General features: G+C 31.2%; 4 protein-coding genes across 12 annotated transcripts; 2 read left to right on the top strand and 2 right to left on the bottom strand.

The window, feature by feature from the left end:
* The first annotated feature begins 1,343 nt into the window (after positions 1-1,343).
* On the top strand, positions 1,344-2,529 carry LOC105676277 (uncharacterized). Its single transcript, XM_012374023.2, has 2 exons — positions 1,344-1,667; positions 1,980-2,529. Exons 1-2 carry the CDS (start codon positions 1,550-1,552, stop codon positions 2,198-2,200), a joined length of 339 nt encoding a protein of 112 aa, XP_012229446.1. The 5' UTR covers positions 1,344-1,549; the 3' UTR covers positions 2,201-2,529.
* Positions 2,530-2,682: 153 nt separating this feature from the next.
* LOC105676472 (transmembrane protein 268) lies at positions 2,683-12,578 on the bottom strand. 6 transcript variants are annotated; one of them, XM_067352224.1, is made up of 7 exons: positions 11,337-11,490; positions 10,176-10,762; positions 9,638-10,018; positions 9,234-9,404; positions 6,494-6,689; positions 4,296-4,372; positions 2,683-3,807 (listed from the first exon to the last, which is right to left on the bottom strand). In XM_067352224.1, exons 2-6 carry the CDS (start codon positions 10,758-10,760, stop codon positions 4,314-4,316), a joined length of 1,392 nt encoding a protein of 463 aa, XP_067208325.1. In that variant the 5' UTR covers positions 10,761-10,762; positions 11,337-11,490; the 3' UTR covers positions 2,683-3,807; positions 4,296-4,313. The 6 variants fall into 6 exon arrangements, 5 of the variants coding, with proteins under 5 accessions (XP_067208325.1, XP_012229818.1, XP_012229819.1 ...); XR_010889396.1 differs by lacking the exon at positions 6,494-6,689 and having other exon boundaries at positions 11,337-11,491; XM_012374395.2 differs by lacking the exons at positions 4,296-4,372; positions 11,337-11,490 and adding an exon at positions 12,439-12,578.
* Positions 11,708-13,926, top strand: Ttc19 (tetratricopeptide repeat domain 19). 2 transcript variants are annotated; one of them, XM_012374401.2, is made up of 5 exons: positions 11,708-11,839; positions 12,205-12,637; positions 12,780-13,042; positions 13,254-13,561; positions 13,631-13,926. In XM_012374401.2, the coding sequence occupies exons 2-5, from the start codon at positions 12,311-12,313 to the stop codon at positions 13,828-13,830; spliced, it is 1,098 nt and encodes a 365-aa protein (XP_012229824.1). In that variant the 5' UTR covers positions 11,708-11,839; positions 12,205-12,310; the 3' UTR covers positions 13,831-13,926. The 2 variants fall into 2 exon arrangements, with proteins under 2 accessions (XP_012229824.1, XP_012229823.1); XM_012374400.2 differs by having other exon boundaries at positions 11,731-11,855.
* A 66-nt stretch (positions 13,927-13,992) lies between these two features.
* On the bottom strand, positions 13,993-17,454 carry Catsup (Catecholamines up). Of its 3 annotated transcripts, XR_001101396.2 has the most exons (5): positions 17,313-17,454; positions 16,215-17,235; positions 15,949-16,024; positions 15,242-15,863; positions 13,993-14,589 (listed from the first exon to the last, which is right to left on the bottom strand). XR_001101396.2 is itself a non-coding variant. In XM_012374398.2 (4 exons), exons 2-4 carry the CDS (start codon positions 17,160-17,162, stop codon positions 15,688-15,690), a joined length of 1,200 nt encoding a protein of 399 aa, XP_012229821.1. In that variant the 5' UTR covers positions 17,163-17,235; positions 17,313-17,454; the 3' UTR covers positions 14,662-15,687. The 3 variants fall into 3 exon arrangements, 2 of the variants coding, with proteins under 2 accessions (XP_012229821.1, XP_012229820.1); XM_012374398.2 differs by lacking the exon at positions 13,993-14,589 and having other exon boundaries at positions 14,662-15,863; XM_012374397.2 differs by lacking the exons at positions 13,993-14,589; positions 17,313-17,454 and having other exon boundaries at positions 14,662-15,863; positions 16,215-17,306.
* Between the last annotated feature and the right edge of the window lie 396 nt (positions 17,455-17,850).

Below are 17,850 nucleotides of genomic sequence, written 5' to 3'. Positions count from 1 at the left end.
TAATATAGATCAGAAAATCATCGTAAAGAATCGTAACTCGATTACAACGCTAACTATATTCAACCAAGTATAAATATTATTGTTTGAGGACTCGGACCGAGATCTCGGATTGAGTTTTAGCATCGTGGACACAAGGCTTTAGTCATTGAACTATATACCATACTGGAACGAGCACAGGCTACCCCCTCTATTCGACAAAACGGTCAGACAAGGCCATAGACATAGTAAGTTTAGACTGAGCATCCTTTGTATAAGCGGTGATGTATACGATGAGAGAGAGAAAAGATATTAAGATGAGTTTCTCTCTCTTTTCAATGCCGGAGAGTGGGGAGCACTTCTCCTCATCCGCCGGCGCCGGTTCGTCGTTTCCCCCATAGACATAGTAGGGGAAACGACGAACCGGCGCCGGCGGATGAGGAGAAGTGCTCCCCACTCTCCGGCATTGAAAAGAGAGAGAAACTCATCTTAATATCTTTTCTCTCTCTCATCGTATACATCACCGCTTATACAAAGGATGCTCAGTCTATACTTACTATGGGTGTTTACGATAATTCAAGTTCGAGTTAGTTTCACTAGGACCGAAAAATGAGATAGACATAACCATCTAGAAGCTTTATGATTCATGACAACTCAACGCTGTCTTGTATTGCTTGAGTTAAATTCATTGAATTTATTGAGTTTATTAAGCAAATTTTATTGTAATAGAAAAATGTCAACTGCAAATCAGTCTATGAAAGAAACAAATAATGTTGGTATGTTTGTTGGTATACCTCTTTAATAAATTAATAATAATATAATTAATATAATAATAATATAATATAATATAATAACATATAATATAATCTAATAATATAATATAATAATGATATAAATATAATATAATTTTATAATAATAATATAATTAATAATAATAATAAATGACATTTTTCTATTACAATAAAATTTGCTCAATAAACTCAACAAATTCAATGAATTTAACTCAAGCAATACAAGACAGCGTCGAGTTGTCATAAATCATAAAGGTTCTAGATGGTTATGTCTATCTTATTTTTCGGTCCTAGTGAAACTAACTCGAACTTGAATTATCGTAAACACCCTATTAGCGTTTTCGAATAAACGGGGTTTGAACGATCTAGGGTTGATCAATCACTATTTTACTATAAATGCAAGTCTTTCATTGGTGGAGAGGTTGCAATGACGTCATTAACCAACCCTGGGTCGTTCAAATCCTGTATAATCGAAAACGCTATATGTCTATGGACAAGGCAGTGACTCGGTACCGGATTTCTCTTTCTATCTCGTCTATTCTCGACTAATAGTAGTTGTGAACACGTGACCGAAACTGTTGGTTAGATAGAGAGATCCGAACAGCAATCTCCATTTGACCGGTCGATAACAAAGGCGTGCTCGTTCCAGTATGGTATATATTTCAATGGTGTTAGTAGAAATCTGATGAATCTGATTGTGTTTGGTAAACAAGTGACAGTGTAATAATTAAAGTAATTAATTGGAAGATAGATAATTCAATTCTTGTGGCATTGTCGATGTGATGATGTTTAGTAATAAAAAGAACAGTTTACCTCCAAGACCCCACCTGCCAAACCATGAACACATGTTGGAAGACCTTGATAATGCTGTTGTAGATGATGTAGCTTTTAAACTCATAAGTAAATATTTGAATAATATTATATTAATTGCACATATTTTTATATTGGATTAGAATAAGTATACACTAGTCACATATATACACCAATAAACACATTATATTTCACATGCAGGTTATCCTATTAAGTCATATATCATTGCTCATTTTAAAGTTTTTCTTTACAAGAGTCATTAATATGTGGCATGAAACTCAGATTTATTTTTTTTTCTATGTAAATTTAATTTCATTGATTTGAAATAATTATGAGATAAGATTATTTTTTTTAAATATTAATAAACTTGGTCTTTGATCATTCTTATAAATATAATTTCAGATGATTTATGTATAAGAGAATCTTATGGTCTAACAAGTGTGGATAGTTCTGACGATATATATAAAAAAGTAAAAATGTATTTAAATACCAAACAACAATTGAGACAATTGGAATATACTTTGAGGAAAGGCACACAACAGATGCAGACAGATAACGAAGAAATTAAAAGGCTTGCGAATGATATTAGAAAGCAAGCACAAACTGCTCTAATAACATATTGAGGACACAAAGCTCTAGATATGTTTTAGTATTTATATTTATATCAAGGTATCATAATAATTTACCGCTTTGAACAGAAATAATATTAAAATACATACATAATTTATTCTATTATAAAAAATTTTAACCATTGTCGATCCTTAGCTGACAAATATTTTATTCATATCTCATTTTGGAACTTTTAAATAATGCTTTTATTTATATAAAACAAATTTACCAATTATTAATCAAGTAAATTATAAAATAAATTAATATATTGTAAAAATACATTTTTGAATGAATAATTTATTTATTGTAAGTGAATTTATTTGATCTGTGATTTAAAGAATATTTTGTATAAGATGTATTAACTGATCATAACATACCATGTATGCCATGTATAATAAATATTTCATGATAAAATAAACTTTGTCAATCATTTAAAAAAAATTCAGATATGTTAATTGTTTTAACATTGATATGTCAGTACTGATTGAATGATACATTATTACATATATTAAAGCATTATTTAATGCAGAACATTTAATAAAGTTGTTTCAACAAAATTTTTATGACAAGGCACTATTTAAAATTTAGTACTATGTATTACAGTAGTACAATACTATAACATTTATAATCGATCACATTTATCATTTGTGAATAATGTAATGTATATAAAGATATTCCGATCTTCTGTGCTTTCTGCGTGTAAAAACTTATGTACAAATTACTTATGATATTTTTATTTCTATATATTAAAGATATAGATGCTAGGTAATTGCTTAATTAAGAGGAACTGTTCGATAACCTCAGTTATTCAAAGAATTATCAAAAATTGCTTTATGTAGATAAGTTTGATTATATAATTTAACCATATAAAAATTGAAAACAGAACGTATATATTTTTTATAAAACTTTTTATAATTAGCCTTGTAAATTTCGTAAAATAGTATCTTTTATTTTAAATTTTCTGTAAATTCTATCTTTGAATAAAAGAAGACATCGAGTGCTGCCTATCAAATATGTAACTGTCTCTATAAATGTTATAATTATATCTTATACAATAAAAATATATTTATATAATCAACAATATACTTATACTTTAATACTGTCGTGCACAATTATTTCAGAAAATGATTTTATTATTTCTGCAAATAGTTTTTATGAGATTAAATAATCTTAATTAATAATTTAAATTAACTATGTGCATGTGTGCAATATAAAGATAATATAAAAAATAATAAAAAGAGAGAAAACCGATCAATTATCATAGTTATTTATGCTAACATTAAAATATATGGATATAAAAAATATACATATATAAAATCTGATAATAACTTTCATTTAAATGGACATTCTAACAAAATGCATTAAAAGAGAATGGAAAATTTATAATTAAAATTAACAAAGAAATATCTTGCTCCTATATATCTAACAATACATTTTGTGTTTTGATATATAAGCTCCCCTTTTCATATATAATTTAAATCTGGTAACCTATGTATAAACCAATACTGCACTACACAGTCTGTAAAGGCAGAAGCTACTTAATGGTATATACTGGGTACCATATCGAATCGATTTGCAGGTTCACTAAGGTAGGCACACCATGTGAAACCTGGCGGATATCCTGAAAAACGTAATTCATTAATGCACAATAGTAATGCAAAAACAGTACATATTTTTATAAATGATGCATACATTATATGTATTACAAGATTTTTTTTGGAAATCTTTTTTGAAATATCATTAGATGTACCTATAAAAACACAACAACTCAAACAACATGCATGTCTCTCAAAGTATAAAATAATTCCTTGACTATCAAATAAATGAAATAATAAATGCGATAGTTTCTTTGTTAAAATACACAACACAAAATTGAATATGATTATACAAAAACCAGTTACAAATTCAAAGTGCAGGTGAATTTATCCTTACTCTGAAATGTTGAATGTGCAATCAAGTTTAGTAAAACTTAAAGAAATATCATGCAATATGTATAGATAAATAATGTTCCACGTTCCAATGTGACATTAATAAAATTTTTTACCTCATTTAGCACATTGATATCATTATGATAATTATGTTATAAAATTTATTCGACGTAATACTTACATAATCTTAAAAATTGTTTTATGTGCTGATGATATGCGGATGAGGTAATATACCGAGTTTCATCATTTTCCGTCCAGCTGCATGCAAGTAATCCCTCAAGATTAGTGTGTTAGTTACATGCTGATGATTACACAAGAGTTAATAAGAATTTCATTGATTCTAGACTATTGAAGTTAATAAATTTAGTATTCAGATGCATTTTTTTCACTATTTCGCACAGAAATACACGGCGTGGTAGAGAATAGACATGTGTATATATTTTTATTCTGTAACATCTTCAACAGTCATATAAAAGTGCTTTACAATTTGTATATAAAAATCGACGGTTCTGTACAATTACAATTTTATAATGAATTCTGCAATAAGCATTCTGTAAACATAATATAAAAGTATGTTACATCTTAACTACAGCTTATAACTACGCAAATTTTAGGACGGACATAATGGATATATAAACCTCAAATATGTGTAATCTAATCAATTTAAAACCATCGATAGTGTGATGCTTACAATATATCAATACGTGTAATATAGCTTAATGAATCATCTCATTAACGATTATTATCATTCAACAATATTTTTCTCGTCATCAGCAACTTTGTGTACATATGTATAATTGCACTAAGAAAAATAAAAGAGATATGTATATAAATTTCTAAGCAAATTCCCCAATCTAAAAAAATTCCAAGACTTTTTAAAATATTAATACCAGTAAGTTGTTTTTGTCTCATGAAATATATAAAGTGTCAAAATTATCTCAATTAAGTAATATAAATAAACCCAAATAAATCTTACTTTGATAACTATTGTGTAATATACCCTGTTATCAAATCTGATTGTAGATTTGAAAGAATTATAATGCCTTACCTCATACTTATGGCAAAAGTAATAATAAAGGCTCAAAAATGCCCATCTCTTTTAACCCAGAAGTAGAAGCGAGGTAGACGCGGCGAACGGTATATCGAATATGATAGTGCCGTTCGGTGTCTAATCCTTATCCATCACACTACTATTACTATCCCCTAAAAGAGGGGAACTTCAAAATCTTAATAATAATGCCATTATTTAAGATATATTAGTCACAAATAAACAATCGCAAATTGTGCACATTTTTTTTTAAAAAAGGTAAATAATAACATAAGCTTGTTAATACTCTAAGCTGAGGAAAACAAATTTTACCTTTTAAAATGGTGAACAATTCTATTTTAATCGACATAATATATCAGACGTTTTGCTCAATGTTTCAACGTAATACGTTTCAAGATAAATTAATGGCTGAAAAATATAATCGAGACAAACTTTTCGTATTCTTAATATTTGTTAAAGTATGCTTTGGAAACAACATATAATTTGATGCGTTATTTAATGACGTGATTAAGCGTAAGTTTATGAAATCTAGAAAAAATCGATATTTTGACATCTATCGATATTGTAAAAGATATGTAGAAAAACACAAGGTAGATAAGCAAAGCTAGATAGACATGAATCACATTATGAGATCGTAAATACAAGATGTGCTGCAAGGAAAATCTCTAACATAAAATTTTTTTGTATGTTATCTGTCGAATATATTGTGGAATGTGATATGATAAGACGATAAGTCTTCATTTATAATAATTATTATGAAGAGATTTTACCTGAAAATGGCATTTTATGAACAAAAATATTGCATCATTATCTCACAATCAGTATAAATTGTACATTTTAGTAGATTTCATTGCACTTTGCAATTTTCCCGTCATTAACTGCTCTTTTCTTTTATCTTGTCTATTATAAAAGTAATTCTAACAAAATTATTAAATAATTTTAATTGTTCAATTATTTAATAATAAATTACAACAGAAGTTTCAAAAGTCCAAATAAATGATTGTTCTCATTATTACCAAAAACCAATTACCAATAATAATTAAACACCAATAACGCAAACACTCATTATGTTCATAACATTGTAATTTTAGAAACATAATTGTTGACTGAGCCATTGCATAACACATAACAACTCGACCATACAATGTTAAACCATTCGAAGTGTCAGGAACATGTAAATGTAGTTTTCAAAATGTTGCAAAAATGTTTTTCTTTTCAAAATTTCTATCATAAGGATCTACAGTGCCTTTTGAAAGAACGATATCAGTCTCTGTAAGTCAGTCATCTGGTAAAGTCTGGCATTAAAAAGAATTTGCGTAACGTCAACTTGCCTCTGGGCTTGTATTTGAGATGGTCCTCAATGAATTGACAAGGGCAACGGGCGGAGACACAATGGCGCGGTGGAACAGACAGACCCGTAATGCCTCTATCACGTTCCTGCGAGTCTATAACCAGATCAAGTCTGCGGCGCACGAAGTGACGTGCCCATCGAGACGCATACCTCAGCAACAGCAACTCCGCCCGTTCCTGTCAACACACACACGCACAACCATCATCATTCAGGTGTACCCAGGCATAAAATATAATATGTAATTTCTGTTCTTTTCTTTTTTTTTTTTTTTTTGATCTTACAGATAACACACGCAGTTTTAAATCTACTCGAACTATCAAAATGTATTTTTTGTCTAGTGTAAAATCTTGAATTTGTTTCAAAGTCGAAGCACAAGCTTAGTTTAATGTATGTATTTTTGTTATATATGTGAAATGTTGCGCTACTGTGTTAATAATAACTTAGATAATATCATAAAGTATTTTCTGGTTGTTATATGAAATGCATGAAGCTCATTATCAATTCAAAATGATCTGTTCACCACTTTAGAAGTACATTTGTCTCTCACAATATCATTCATATATATATTATATATATATAGCGCTATAAAAATATATCTGATCAAAGTCAGAAGCATTAAAATGTAATTGTATAAGCATTAAAAATTTTTTAATAACAAGGAGAACCGATAAAATATTCTTCAGCATAAATAAGAGACTCAATAGAAATCTTCATTTATAACTTTAGAAAATAATAATTTCAATACCAACTTCCAAAATTTTGATTATTCCTTTGAAAAATATAATTTACTGGAATGCTGAAATAGATTGCTATGATAAAGAGATTATCATATCCATTTATATTATCTATATATCTATTTTTCTATATGGATTGCGGATTTAATCCAGATAGCATATTCAAGCTTAATGCTAAATGTGGCAATGCAGAGTTCTTGGAATATGATACAATTAAAAATGTATTTTATGTAAAAAAAAAAAAAGTTTGTATCGTGTAAATGAAATATCAGAACCACATTTAGCATCAAGTGTGGAATGTAACTACAACGATCCATGAGCTTTATTGTCGAGTATTATCAGAAATGAAAATCTCGTCGCAAGTTCGTCGACTTTAGATTTCGGTACTGTAGCCGTGCAAAAAGTTATATCTATGTTTATTCGTTGATTATCGGAAAACGATAAATGATATGAGAAATACATTTTTACGCTGTCTATGCAGCACAGAAAACTACAGCCAACAAAATTATACGAATTTTAATTTCTGAGAGTAGGAGTACTTGTCATGTACTAATTATTTATACTTTACTTCAATACTTCTTAAACAAGATATTAAGTACATTTTAAGTAGTTTCGAATTAAATGCAAATAAATGACCTTTGTAAATTTCCAAATTAATATAACAAATACAGTAACAGGAAACAATGATCAAAATATTGTAGTTACTGCATCGATATGCTTGCGTGCATATTAAAAGTTGGTTTAAAAATTCGAAGGCATAAAGTTCTTTTTGTAACGCGTAACAAATGTCTGAATATAAAATCTGTACTAACATATTTATATATTGTGCGATTTAACTATTTCTATATCAATAGAAAAATGGCCACTTCTATGAATATATAAAATTAAATATAAAAATGATTCTAAGTCCAAAATTAAAACGTAAGTTTTACAATTACAGCGAAAATTAAATCGATGGAAGTAAGTAGCAGTTTTCTTTGGAAGCTGCTCCAATTGCTCATATATCTTATACTCTGAGCGTACTGTTTATCAATATTGTGATAATAAAATTGTAAAAATCTTCATGATATTGCCATAACGAAGATAAAATAAGTACATAAGCAACAGTATAATATGCATATAAAAGATCGTATTTGATGAAAATATTAAAATGCTCGTATAGCAGTGCACAAGAGAATAAAACAACTCGAAAAAACCCCTACAACTTCAATGCGTAAGCATGCGAAACTGCACGTATATCTTTTTAAGCTGTTGCAGCTTGTTCCGAACAACATCTCAAATGCCTCTGTCTCTCAGAAAGCTACTCCATCTAGGACAAAAATCTCTGCCCTGAATGCGTGGCTTATTGCGTAACCATTCCTCTATATATTGACATGGACACAGAGCGGACGCTAAGTGACGTGGCGAAGAAGGATTTCCACCCTCCTCGTCAACTGTCCAGTCCAAGCGTCGACGTAAATAATCCTTCGCCCAACGTTGCACATAACGGCAGAATACTTGTTCGTTTTTACCCTGGTAGTTTAATGCAATGCACAATAAACGTTTAATACAACTTATCAATCGCAAGCAGAAACGTCAAGTTCCGCGCAAAAACCGAATTCAATAGGTCCGTAACATTAGAGAACTAAAGATGCGCTGATATATCGCGTGTGAGAGTTCTTTTCAGCTATATTCTGTTACATCACCAGTACTTAAAATGAAACAAAAACGTGTTTTTCGAGGAAACAATTAAAAGACCATCACACGTGACAAACATAAATAAAAAGATCTAAAAATGCCTCATTGCATATCATTGATAACGCTCTCATCATTGATAGACACTCTTCTTTAGCTCTCCAGAATTTCTCAAAATATAGTGTTTATAAATTTAATTACAAAAAAATTGAAAAAAAAAATGAGGATAATTATAATAAAAAAAAGAAAAAAAACTTTGAACATACAGAATTATAATTCAGAAATAAAAATTGAAGAAATCACACAGTTTACCTGTTTACGAGAGATTCTTGTAGTGGTGCTGCCTTGTATAACAATGTCATTGTCATCAATATCCATACGCTGTTGTAATTCTCGTTGTCGACTTAATTCGCTTGCATCATCACCACCAGCAATTATTCTACCTTCTCGTTCTTCTCGTTCTATCACTTCTTGCAATTTTTTCTATCGTAAAACAAGGCATATTAGTTTCATGCAAAATTATATAAATATACAAATAAATAAATAAATAATAATAAGGGAGGATATAACATCCCTGTATTTAAATATTTTTTGAGCATAATATATAAACATGTGCTAAGTATTAATCTTCTTAATTATCTCACTATACATTATTACAAAAAATGATCAAGTTATACAATTTTATATTATGCATTTGGAATGTTGATAATACTTACAACACAATCGGTAGTATCAAAGTATATGAAACACAGGTTTACTTTGTGACAGGAGATCTTTCCTCTGTCGTCCAACCCCAGTAATATTTTGTGCCTTAACAAGTGTTTGTTGACTTGAGCCATACATTTCTCGAGATTGTGATTGAGCTTTATTTTTATGAACATGCAGACAAATATTGCAGCTGCGTTCAGGATTAACCACATGACACCGAGTCCAAACAAAGTGAGACCAGTAACACCGGAGAACAATAGACCAAGTAGTACAACAAAAGCGGTGAATATCCAAACGACGAGAATTCTCTTATAACATATGTTATACATATTAAAGCGTACATCATTCACAAGTAGCTCCATTATGTGAACATAATCTTCCACCGTAAGCTGTAGATGAGATATATTGTATTACAATTTCATTAGAATATTCATCATTTTAATTCTTTATAAAATTATACATGAGAAAAATAATACTACAAAAATATTGCAATAAAATTCTTTTAAAAATATAATACATTTAATAAAAATATGATATAATACATACTGTTAATCCTTGTGCCATTAATTCCTCCGGCACTAATTCTGGTCTGAATTTGGCTGGAGTAATCCATGGCCACTTAGTATTTACTGGTAAGAGGGTAACAATAGTATCACCATTGGCGAAACCCTGTCTTATGTTTCCAATAGATGTACTGATAACGTTACTTGATGCATTTCTGCCATTAGATACGTCTCTTAGATCTATAGTTTTCAAAGAAGCACTCTTAGCTTCCACCGCTCTAACTTCAGACGGTAATTTAAGTTCCGGAGTTTCAGATGTAATAGAACGACTTAAACCTGATCTATCTAAATTAATCTGGACGGATTCAGTTGCTATCACAGCGCCTCGATACTCGTTAGTCTTCTTATCATTAACATCAGGTGGATCAATATTTTTATTGATCTTGTCGACTTTTACTGTAACCGACTCGGGCTTTATTACAGCGGGTGCACTATTAACTTTACTTCCTGTACCAGTAGCTTCCTTTGGACCCGTTTCATCCTCAAATTGGACCCAGTTCTTCGTCTTCATAGCAATAGAAGGATTAGCTGCCGCCGCCGCATTATCAATTGTATCTTCGGAACTCATGACTAAAAACACACAAATTAGAAATATTATTTATATAAATATAAAAGAGCAATATACTGCAAACAATAAATAATTGATAACACATATTGTTATTTAAGAATAAATTGTAATTTGAAGTACAGCCTTTTCGAGGCAATTATTTTATATTTTTAATTTAAAATTATTTTATCAGCAGCATTTATTTCAACTGATTGTGCGCATTGTACATATAAGTGATTTTATTGACAGTAGGCTGACAGTAGGGAGTGTCCGGACATGGAATTTGAGAGGTAAAGGTGTCATCATTCTCACGATGCGCGATAACAATATCGATAAAAGATCCTTATCCAAAGACAGAAAGATAAAAGTCGCGTGCGGCTTTCAAACGTACGAGGTGCAACCGCTCGAAATGCGTAAATCTCAAATGTCGAGCCATGCATAAACTCGACGTGCATACCTCGCGCGACTCGGATTTTATCGGACACGGTTTTGCAATGATCGTGCGATTGCGATCGATAAGTGGTTTCGCATATTTTCGCACATATTTGCGATATCCGACGAGAACGAAATCGAATCGGCGCGTACGTAAATACATACCTGCTATGATATGGCTTGTCTCATGCCCGTGAGACGAAAAATGTGCGCGATGAAACACGAAATCAAGGTGTACGACATAGGTGCATGGCGGAAGTTAGGTGGGACGTTAGCGGTGTAACAGCGAGGTGGGGTTGGTAGGCGCGACGTGAAACACGAATATGTTGCACACCTATGCGCGTGCACATATACGTGCATTTCACGTGGTTCGCACGCTTTCAGTTTTGTTGCGGGACATTTTTTCTCACGAAATTTTCATCAAATTAATCGCATGCCACCGCAGCATATTCGCCGCTTTACTCAAATACCTTCGCATATGATTAGGATAAATTAAAAAGGAAATTTAGAGAGAAGCGGCATGAGTCTACCTGTTTACCATCTTTGTGCACTTGCTCGTAACGTAATGTGTTCGTGTGCGCAGCTGCATTCTAATTATATTTACAACGTTATATATCAGCTGATCAGAGGCACTAAATCAACGGAGTTATTTACGCTTAATTAACAAGGTTCACTGGTTTGCAAGTGAATACATATCTACATGTTTGTTCATATCATTCGAAAATATACGTCGTTACACGCATTTCATATTTAAATTAAATATATATATTTAGATTATTATATTTATATATATATGTGTGTAATTGTTTTCATGAGAAATATATTTTCTTTTATAAATTTATACTTGATATTATAGAATTATATATTATTCGTATTTGAACTTGCTGTGTAAAAATGACAGGTGTCAAACGGTAGATGTCAGGGCTTATTTACCTTAATTGCGCTTTATATCTCCTCTTTATTTCTCAATGTTTACAACTTTAGCACTTTTTGATTTTCAATTTTAAGGCATGAATATCTTTACTTGTTTCAGAACATATTCACTTGCGCAAAATAAAAGTGTATTTGATCTTTGAAAGGAAAGAAACGCAGTGCAGCCTAAAAGTATAACCTAGTCGGTCCACTAATGATGTATTGACATGAACCTTGTTGTCAAAATGTACCGCTTAAACTTAGCACCTCGTGTATCGAGATGTATTTTATCAAATACGTCTTTTACTCGCTCAGCAGTGAATGTTCGACGCAATATCTATATTTATAAAAATACCTTCACGAAATCCTCGCGATTTTGTGCATTAGAAAAATATCGTCTTTACGATAATCACGAGTCGCAGAAAAGAAGATCGAAGATGCTTCTCGCTGTATCACTACCTACTTTGATCTTTAATTTTCTGCTCGGTATCGAGGACACCGACGAGGAACCGGAAGTCATTACGACAATCAAACGATCTGTACTATTGATACAGGTTAAGTATTGAAATATGATCTGTTATGTATACCTCTTTTTTATATATTTCTTGCTATTTTTTTTATGAATTTATTATTAGGACAGAATATATTTTTATTTAATCTCATACAGTTTCAGCAATGTTTGCTTTCCCTTTATAGAAGGGAGAATTTGAGAAAGCAGAGCGAATGTTGCACTTAGCGTTACGCCAAGCTCAAACTATACAACATTATGATGCTGTTACATATGTCTACGATGTAATGGCTAATCTTGCTTTTGACACCGAAGATTATCACAAAGCAGAGAAATTATTTGTATCAGTTTTGCAAAGACTGATGTCAAATGGAGCCTCTGAGGATGACATGAGAGTCATTCATATAAGTCTGAAGATGGCCAAAGTATTTGAACATATGAAAGAGATCAAGTAAGCAATTTGATCTGTAGCAAAATTTTATATATTTTCTGCTCTTCATAAAATACAAACATTTGATATTTTAAAGAATAATAAATAGAGAATGATATTCTCAAAGAGAGAAGAAAATGAGATTTATCAATTAAACTATTTTGCATCTCATACTTTTAATCCTTTTCTTATTACACTTATAATCTTTAAATGATCAATTTTATTTATTCAGAAAAGCAGACCAAGGTTATAAATTTTGCATGGAGCATTTACAATCCCATATCGAAAAAGATCCTGAGAATAAAGATGCTATATTACTGCAGGGTATGACTTTTGATTGGTATGCGCGAATGCTTTTATCACAGTCTAGGCATACCGAAGCTTTCAACTATTTTCTTCAGGCTTATGATATATGCAAAAAGATAAATGGCGAGGAACACGAACAGACTGTAATCCTGCTTAATGATTTGGGAACTGTCAGTTGTATGCAAGGAGAATACGATGAAGCTATCAAATACTTGTCTGCTGCAGCAAGAATAGGTAGTACTAATATGATAATTTTGATAATGATTATTTGCAATTACAAAATAAACTATATCTTATTTCTAGGAAATAATTTATCTGACATGACCGACTTGGGGTCGATTCATGTGAACTTAGGAAATGTATTTTTGAAAAAAGGCTTGTATGATGAAGCCAGAAGATCCTGTCAAGCAGGAAGAATAATAGCAAAGAATAGAAATGACAATGATTCATTGCTAGAAGCTAATGAATGTCTCAAGGAAGTAAAAAGATTATTATCATTGTAAATTTATGTACATTTAGATACATTTGTTATAAAAATGTAGATATTTATGTGAAAAAGTTGTTTATAAATATATTTAAAAAAAACATTGAAAAACTAATTATTATTACAATTTTAATGATTATGATACGTGAAGAACTGAATGCAGGGAAAAAAAAAAAATCAGTTTTTCATCAAATAAACCATTTATTATTTAATACTCAATGAATAGTGGCCACAAGAAATAGACCTGTGTTACTTCAGAACACGATTTTCTATGTTGTATGCGTGGTTTTCAATGTCATTTGTGCGTTTGTAGCATTTGCATTAGATTCCACTGTATTCTATGTCATATGAATACATTAATTAGTTTGTCATGTCATAATTTATTTCAATATTAAAAATAAGGAAGTTGCAATAAAAAAATATCAGGTAATGTTTTTACATAATAAACGATGATAACGTGGAACATATGTGCATACACACACATCCATAAAACCCAATCTTTCCATATAGCTATTCATCTCTCTGTATAAATCTTATAAGTACATCCATATTTCAGAAGCAAATCAACTGCATTGTACATCAGCCTTGCTTTCCACAACTGTATATTTTTCAGTTAAGATGTAAGATTAATTTGTGTATAATATAAATTTGTCAAATTTATTATAACTTTCCGAACATTATCGAAAGCTTTTTGCTCTCTATTAAATAACATGATAATCATTTCTGGTACATCACAAATTGTATTTACAATTTCTATTCGGCATCTTCATGAAATATTCTGATAATAAAAAATATGATAGCATTAATATACGTCTATTAATATTACAAATCTCTTTGGAAAAAAATAATGTTTTCTTACAAGACGATTTATGCGAATTTTTATTACAAACTCAAAATATGCAATAATTATATACATATACAATTAAGCTATGCTAACAGATGTACAATTTATCATTTATTATGTGCCATTCATATCGACCTGTATCACATTACTATGCTGTTATTAACAAATAACATGTGCATTGACTAATTGAACTACTTGGTACATAAAGCTATGTTTGTTTTAAAATAAATTTTAAATTAATGTACTTTAAATAAATTTATATTCAAAATGGATAAAAATGTTCATAATTTTATCCAAATACTTGATATAGCAGCAGAATTCAGCTATCACTTTTGTCTTAGGCATCCCAGATATAAAAATAAACAAATTAAATATTTCTTCCAAACAAAAGCGTGACTCACTTTAATGGTACTTAATATAAATGAATATAATGTTATTTAAGATCGACTTAATTGTATAAAATTGCAGAATTAAAAAGTGAATTAAAAAATATTTTCAGTCAAATAAGTATCCAAGAAATATAGCAACAAATATATGTATATAATTATTGCTCTAATAAAATGTATATCAAACAAATCATATTTACCTTTAGAATATATTGGTTATGAAAATAACTCTTATCATAACACTGTCTGGTGACATAAGTCTTTATAACATTTTTATATCTGGTTTTATATTTCACAAGATATTCACAAAATCACATAGCTTCTCTTTTTTAATGTAAAAATAAGGGATGGTATATAGAGGCTTACATTATTCTCTTCCTTTTTATGATGTAACATACTTATTTTTGCAATTCTATTCATTTTTTTTCTCAAACATAAATGCAGCATTCATCACAGAAGTATATAAGGATGATATTCATGTCACTGGTATTCAGGAGATATTAAGATAACATATCTTTTCAGAAGAAAACATCGTATCAAAAACAAATTTTCTGCACCACCGCTTTATGTAATGGAAATTTTTTCTCAGAACTTCAATGAGTAAAATAAACCAATCAAAAAGTTCATCCTATAGCAAATGTATTTCTTATTCATAATTTGCTATATGAACCATCATGTATACTCCAAAAAGGAGTGCAGCAATCTCCTTGAATGACTGCCAAAATTTAGTGGCCGTCAAGAGCTCTGGTATTACAGAAACAGTTGCAATGTAAATAAAACCTCCTGCTGTAAACGGAAGAATCCACTTTGTTGCAAAATCACCTAAAATTCAAAAAATAAAATTAGATGGAATATATAACTAGGGACTATATGTCTCTATTCTAATTTTTAATTATATATTTCTTACCCATTCCTTCAGCCAATAAAGAAACAAAAGTTCCGAGCAAAGCACCTACAGCAGTGACCAACTGCAACATCATAGCCTGCAAACATTGTGATTAGAATGGTGATTACAAAATTTTACAAAATTAAACTTTAAAACAAACAGCAAGAAAATAATAAAATACTATGCACAATTGCAAGTGAGTTTTAATTACTTAAAACTACACAGCACTTTACACAATTCAATTTTTGCACATGCATAGATATATATTAATTTTTACAAGTATTTACCTTTCTTTTGCTATAGCCGCTTTGTATCAAGATAGCGAAATCACCGATTTCATGCGGGATTTCATGCAACAAAATTGTGAATGTTGTAATGTATCCGATACTATTTCCAGCCATGTAACTAGCTCCTATAGCTAGACCATCCGTGAAGTTATGCAGAAAATCTGCAACCAAGTTCAAGTAGCCAGCAATCTTTATGTTGCTTACAGGTACTTCTTGCTCCTTGGAAACCATTTTACTGCTTTTCTTCTTTTCCTTCTTCTCTGATGAATCATCTTCCTTTTCTTCTTCAGTGTGATGGTCATTAGAATGACTGTGATTGCCTTTAATAATGCGCACTGCCTTCTCTACTATTAAGAATACTATTATACCTAACAGTACACACAAGCCAACTGACGTGTCATGTTGGTGATGCCCATGTTCCTCATGATGGTCATGTGAATGTGAATGTGAATGTGCCTCCGAAGACTCATGTGCATGAGGAACCAATGCATGGGGGATCAAATGAAGAAACGCATCACCCAGTAGGCCACCAGATGCAAAGCTCAGTAAGATTTTTAACAACGACTCACGTTGCTTGGTATTGTCTAGAGGTACAAAGAACAAAATGAAGAAAGGTGCAGCAGATATGATTAAGGTCGATCCGACGGCTCTTAAAATAATATCGTTATGATCTTTCTGCGAAACATTTGCTTGTGCCGAATGAGAGGGTTCATGATCGTGTTTATGGACGTGTTCATGGTCGTGATTGTGTCCGTTGTGATGCTGATGATCACTTGAATAGATCCGGTTGGCTTCTTTGGAATATTTGTAACTCGGCGATTCGTTGTCGTGATGCTCGTGAGTCTGGCAGATAGTCGGTAGATTGAGAATAATGAGCGCGACGTACGTAGTGATTACTATCTTCGAGATCCATCTATGCATGAAGATTCGTCGGTTATCTTCCGTCATCGTGGAATTTTCCGCGATTTAGCTGACACAGTCGAAATGTATTCTTCAGCTGATGTGACGTTGTCATACGTGTCTATGGAAGTACAACACGATATGTGGAAGTTTTATCAACAAAATACGTCATATAACCACGTATATCCAAACACTAACCTCATTGTCGTCTCCAGTCTCTATAAACTTGCACGCAATAGAAGTTTATTCTATATTGCTGAACTTTGGGTACTGAATCGCTTATTGCGAGCCGAGAGAGAACCACACGTCGTGTATTGCTATCCTTAGATCAATGTTCGCGATGTACACAGTGATGCGCTGTCGTGGGATTTTTTCCCGTACGGAACCTCCGTGCGCAAGCGTAAACTGACGTCACGGCTAAACGTCGGCTGCTACCACAGATGTATCTAGGGAAGCTTTCCATCAAGGCATTTATGACTGAATTCCCACTGAGTGCGTCGCGTCACGAGTCATCCAATCAAAACACATATTTTATATGTGTTGTATAATACATATTATGGCATATATGAAATGTGTGTTTTGATTGGTGACGCGTGACGCGACGCACTCAGTGGGAATTCAGCCTTATGGCTCAAACAGACCTCCAGATGTCTATACTTATAGCGTTTTCGATTATACAGGATTTGAACGACCCAGGGTTGATCAATCACTATTTTACTATAAATGCAAGTCTTTC

The sequence above is a fragment of the Linepithema humile genome, chromosome 3 (genome assembly GCF_040581485.1).
Source record: "Linepithema humile isolate Giens D197 chromosome 3, Lhum_UNIL_v1.0, whole genome shotgun sequence".
NCBI lineage: Eukaryota > Metazoa > Arthropoda > Insecta > Hymenoptera > Formicidae > Linepithema > Linepithema humile.
Note: the sequence above shows the minus strand (reverse complement) of the source record. Positions and strands in the feature narration are given on the sequence as shown.

Excerpts from the sequence above, each read along its gene's own strand:
- LOC105676472 (XM_012374395.2), bottom strand. The coding sequence starts at position 10,760 with ATGAGTTCCGAAGATACAATTGATAATGCGGCGGCGGCAGCTAATCCT. Across the intron at positions 10,019-10,175 it reads TAATGGCACAAGGATTAACA|CTTACGGTGGAAGATTATGT; the intron begins GTATGTATTATA and ends TCTCATCTACAG. Across the intron at positions 9,405-9,637 it reads TTGATACTACCGATTGTGTT|AAAAAATTGCAAGAAGTGAT; the intron begins GTAAGTATTATC and ends GTTTTACGATAG.
- LOC105676277 (XM_012374023.2), top strand. The coding sequence starts at position 1,550 with ATGATGTTTAGTAATAAAAAGAACAGTTTACCTCCAAGACCCCACCTG. Across the intron at positions 1,668-1,979 it reads TGTAGCTTTTAAACTCATAA|ATGATTTATGTATAAGAGAA; the intron begins GTAAATATTTGA and ends ATATAATTTCAG.
- Catsup (XM_012374398.2), bottom strand. The coding sequence starts at position 17,162 with ATGACGGAAGATAACCGACGAATCTTCATGCATAGATGGATCTCGAAG. Across the intron at positions 16,025-16,214 it reads GCGGCTATAGCAAAAGAAAG|GCTATGATGTTGCAGTTGGT; the intron begins GTAAATACTTGT and ends CAATGTTTGCAG. Across the intron at positions 15,864-15,948 it reads TTTATTGGCTGAAGGAATGG|GTGATTTTGCAACAAAGTGG; the intron begins GTAAGAAATATA and ends TTTGAATTTTAG.
- Ttc19 (XM_012374401.2), top strand. The coding sequence starts at position 12,311 with ATGAACCTTGTTGTCAAAATGTACCGCTTAAACTTAGCACCTCGTGTA. Across the intron at positions 12,638-12,779 it reads GATCTGTACTATTGATACAG|AAGGGAGAATTTGAGAAAGC; the intron begins GTTAAGTATTGA and ends TTCCCTTTATAG. Across the intron at positions 13,562-13,630 it reads GTCTGCTGCAGCAAGAATAG|GAAATAATTTATCTGACATG; the intron begins GTAGTACTAATA and ends TCTTATTTCTAG.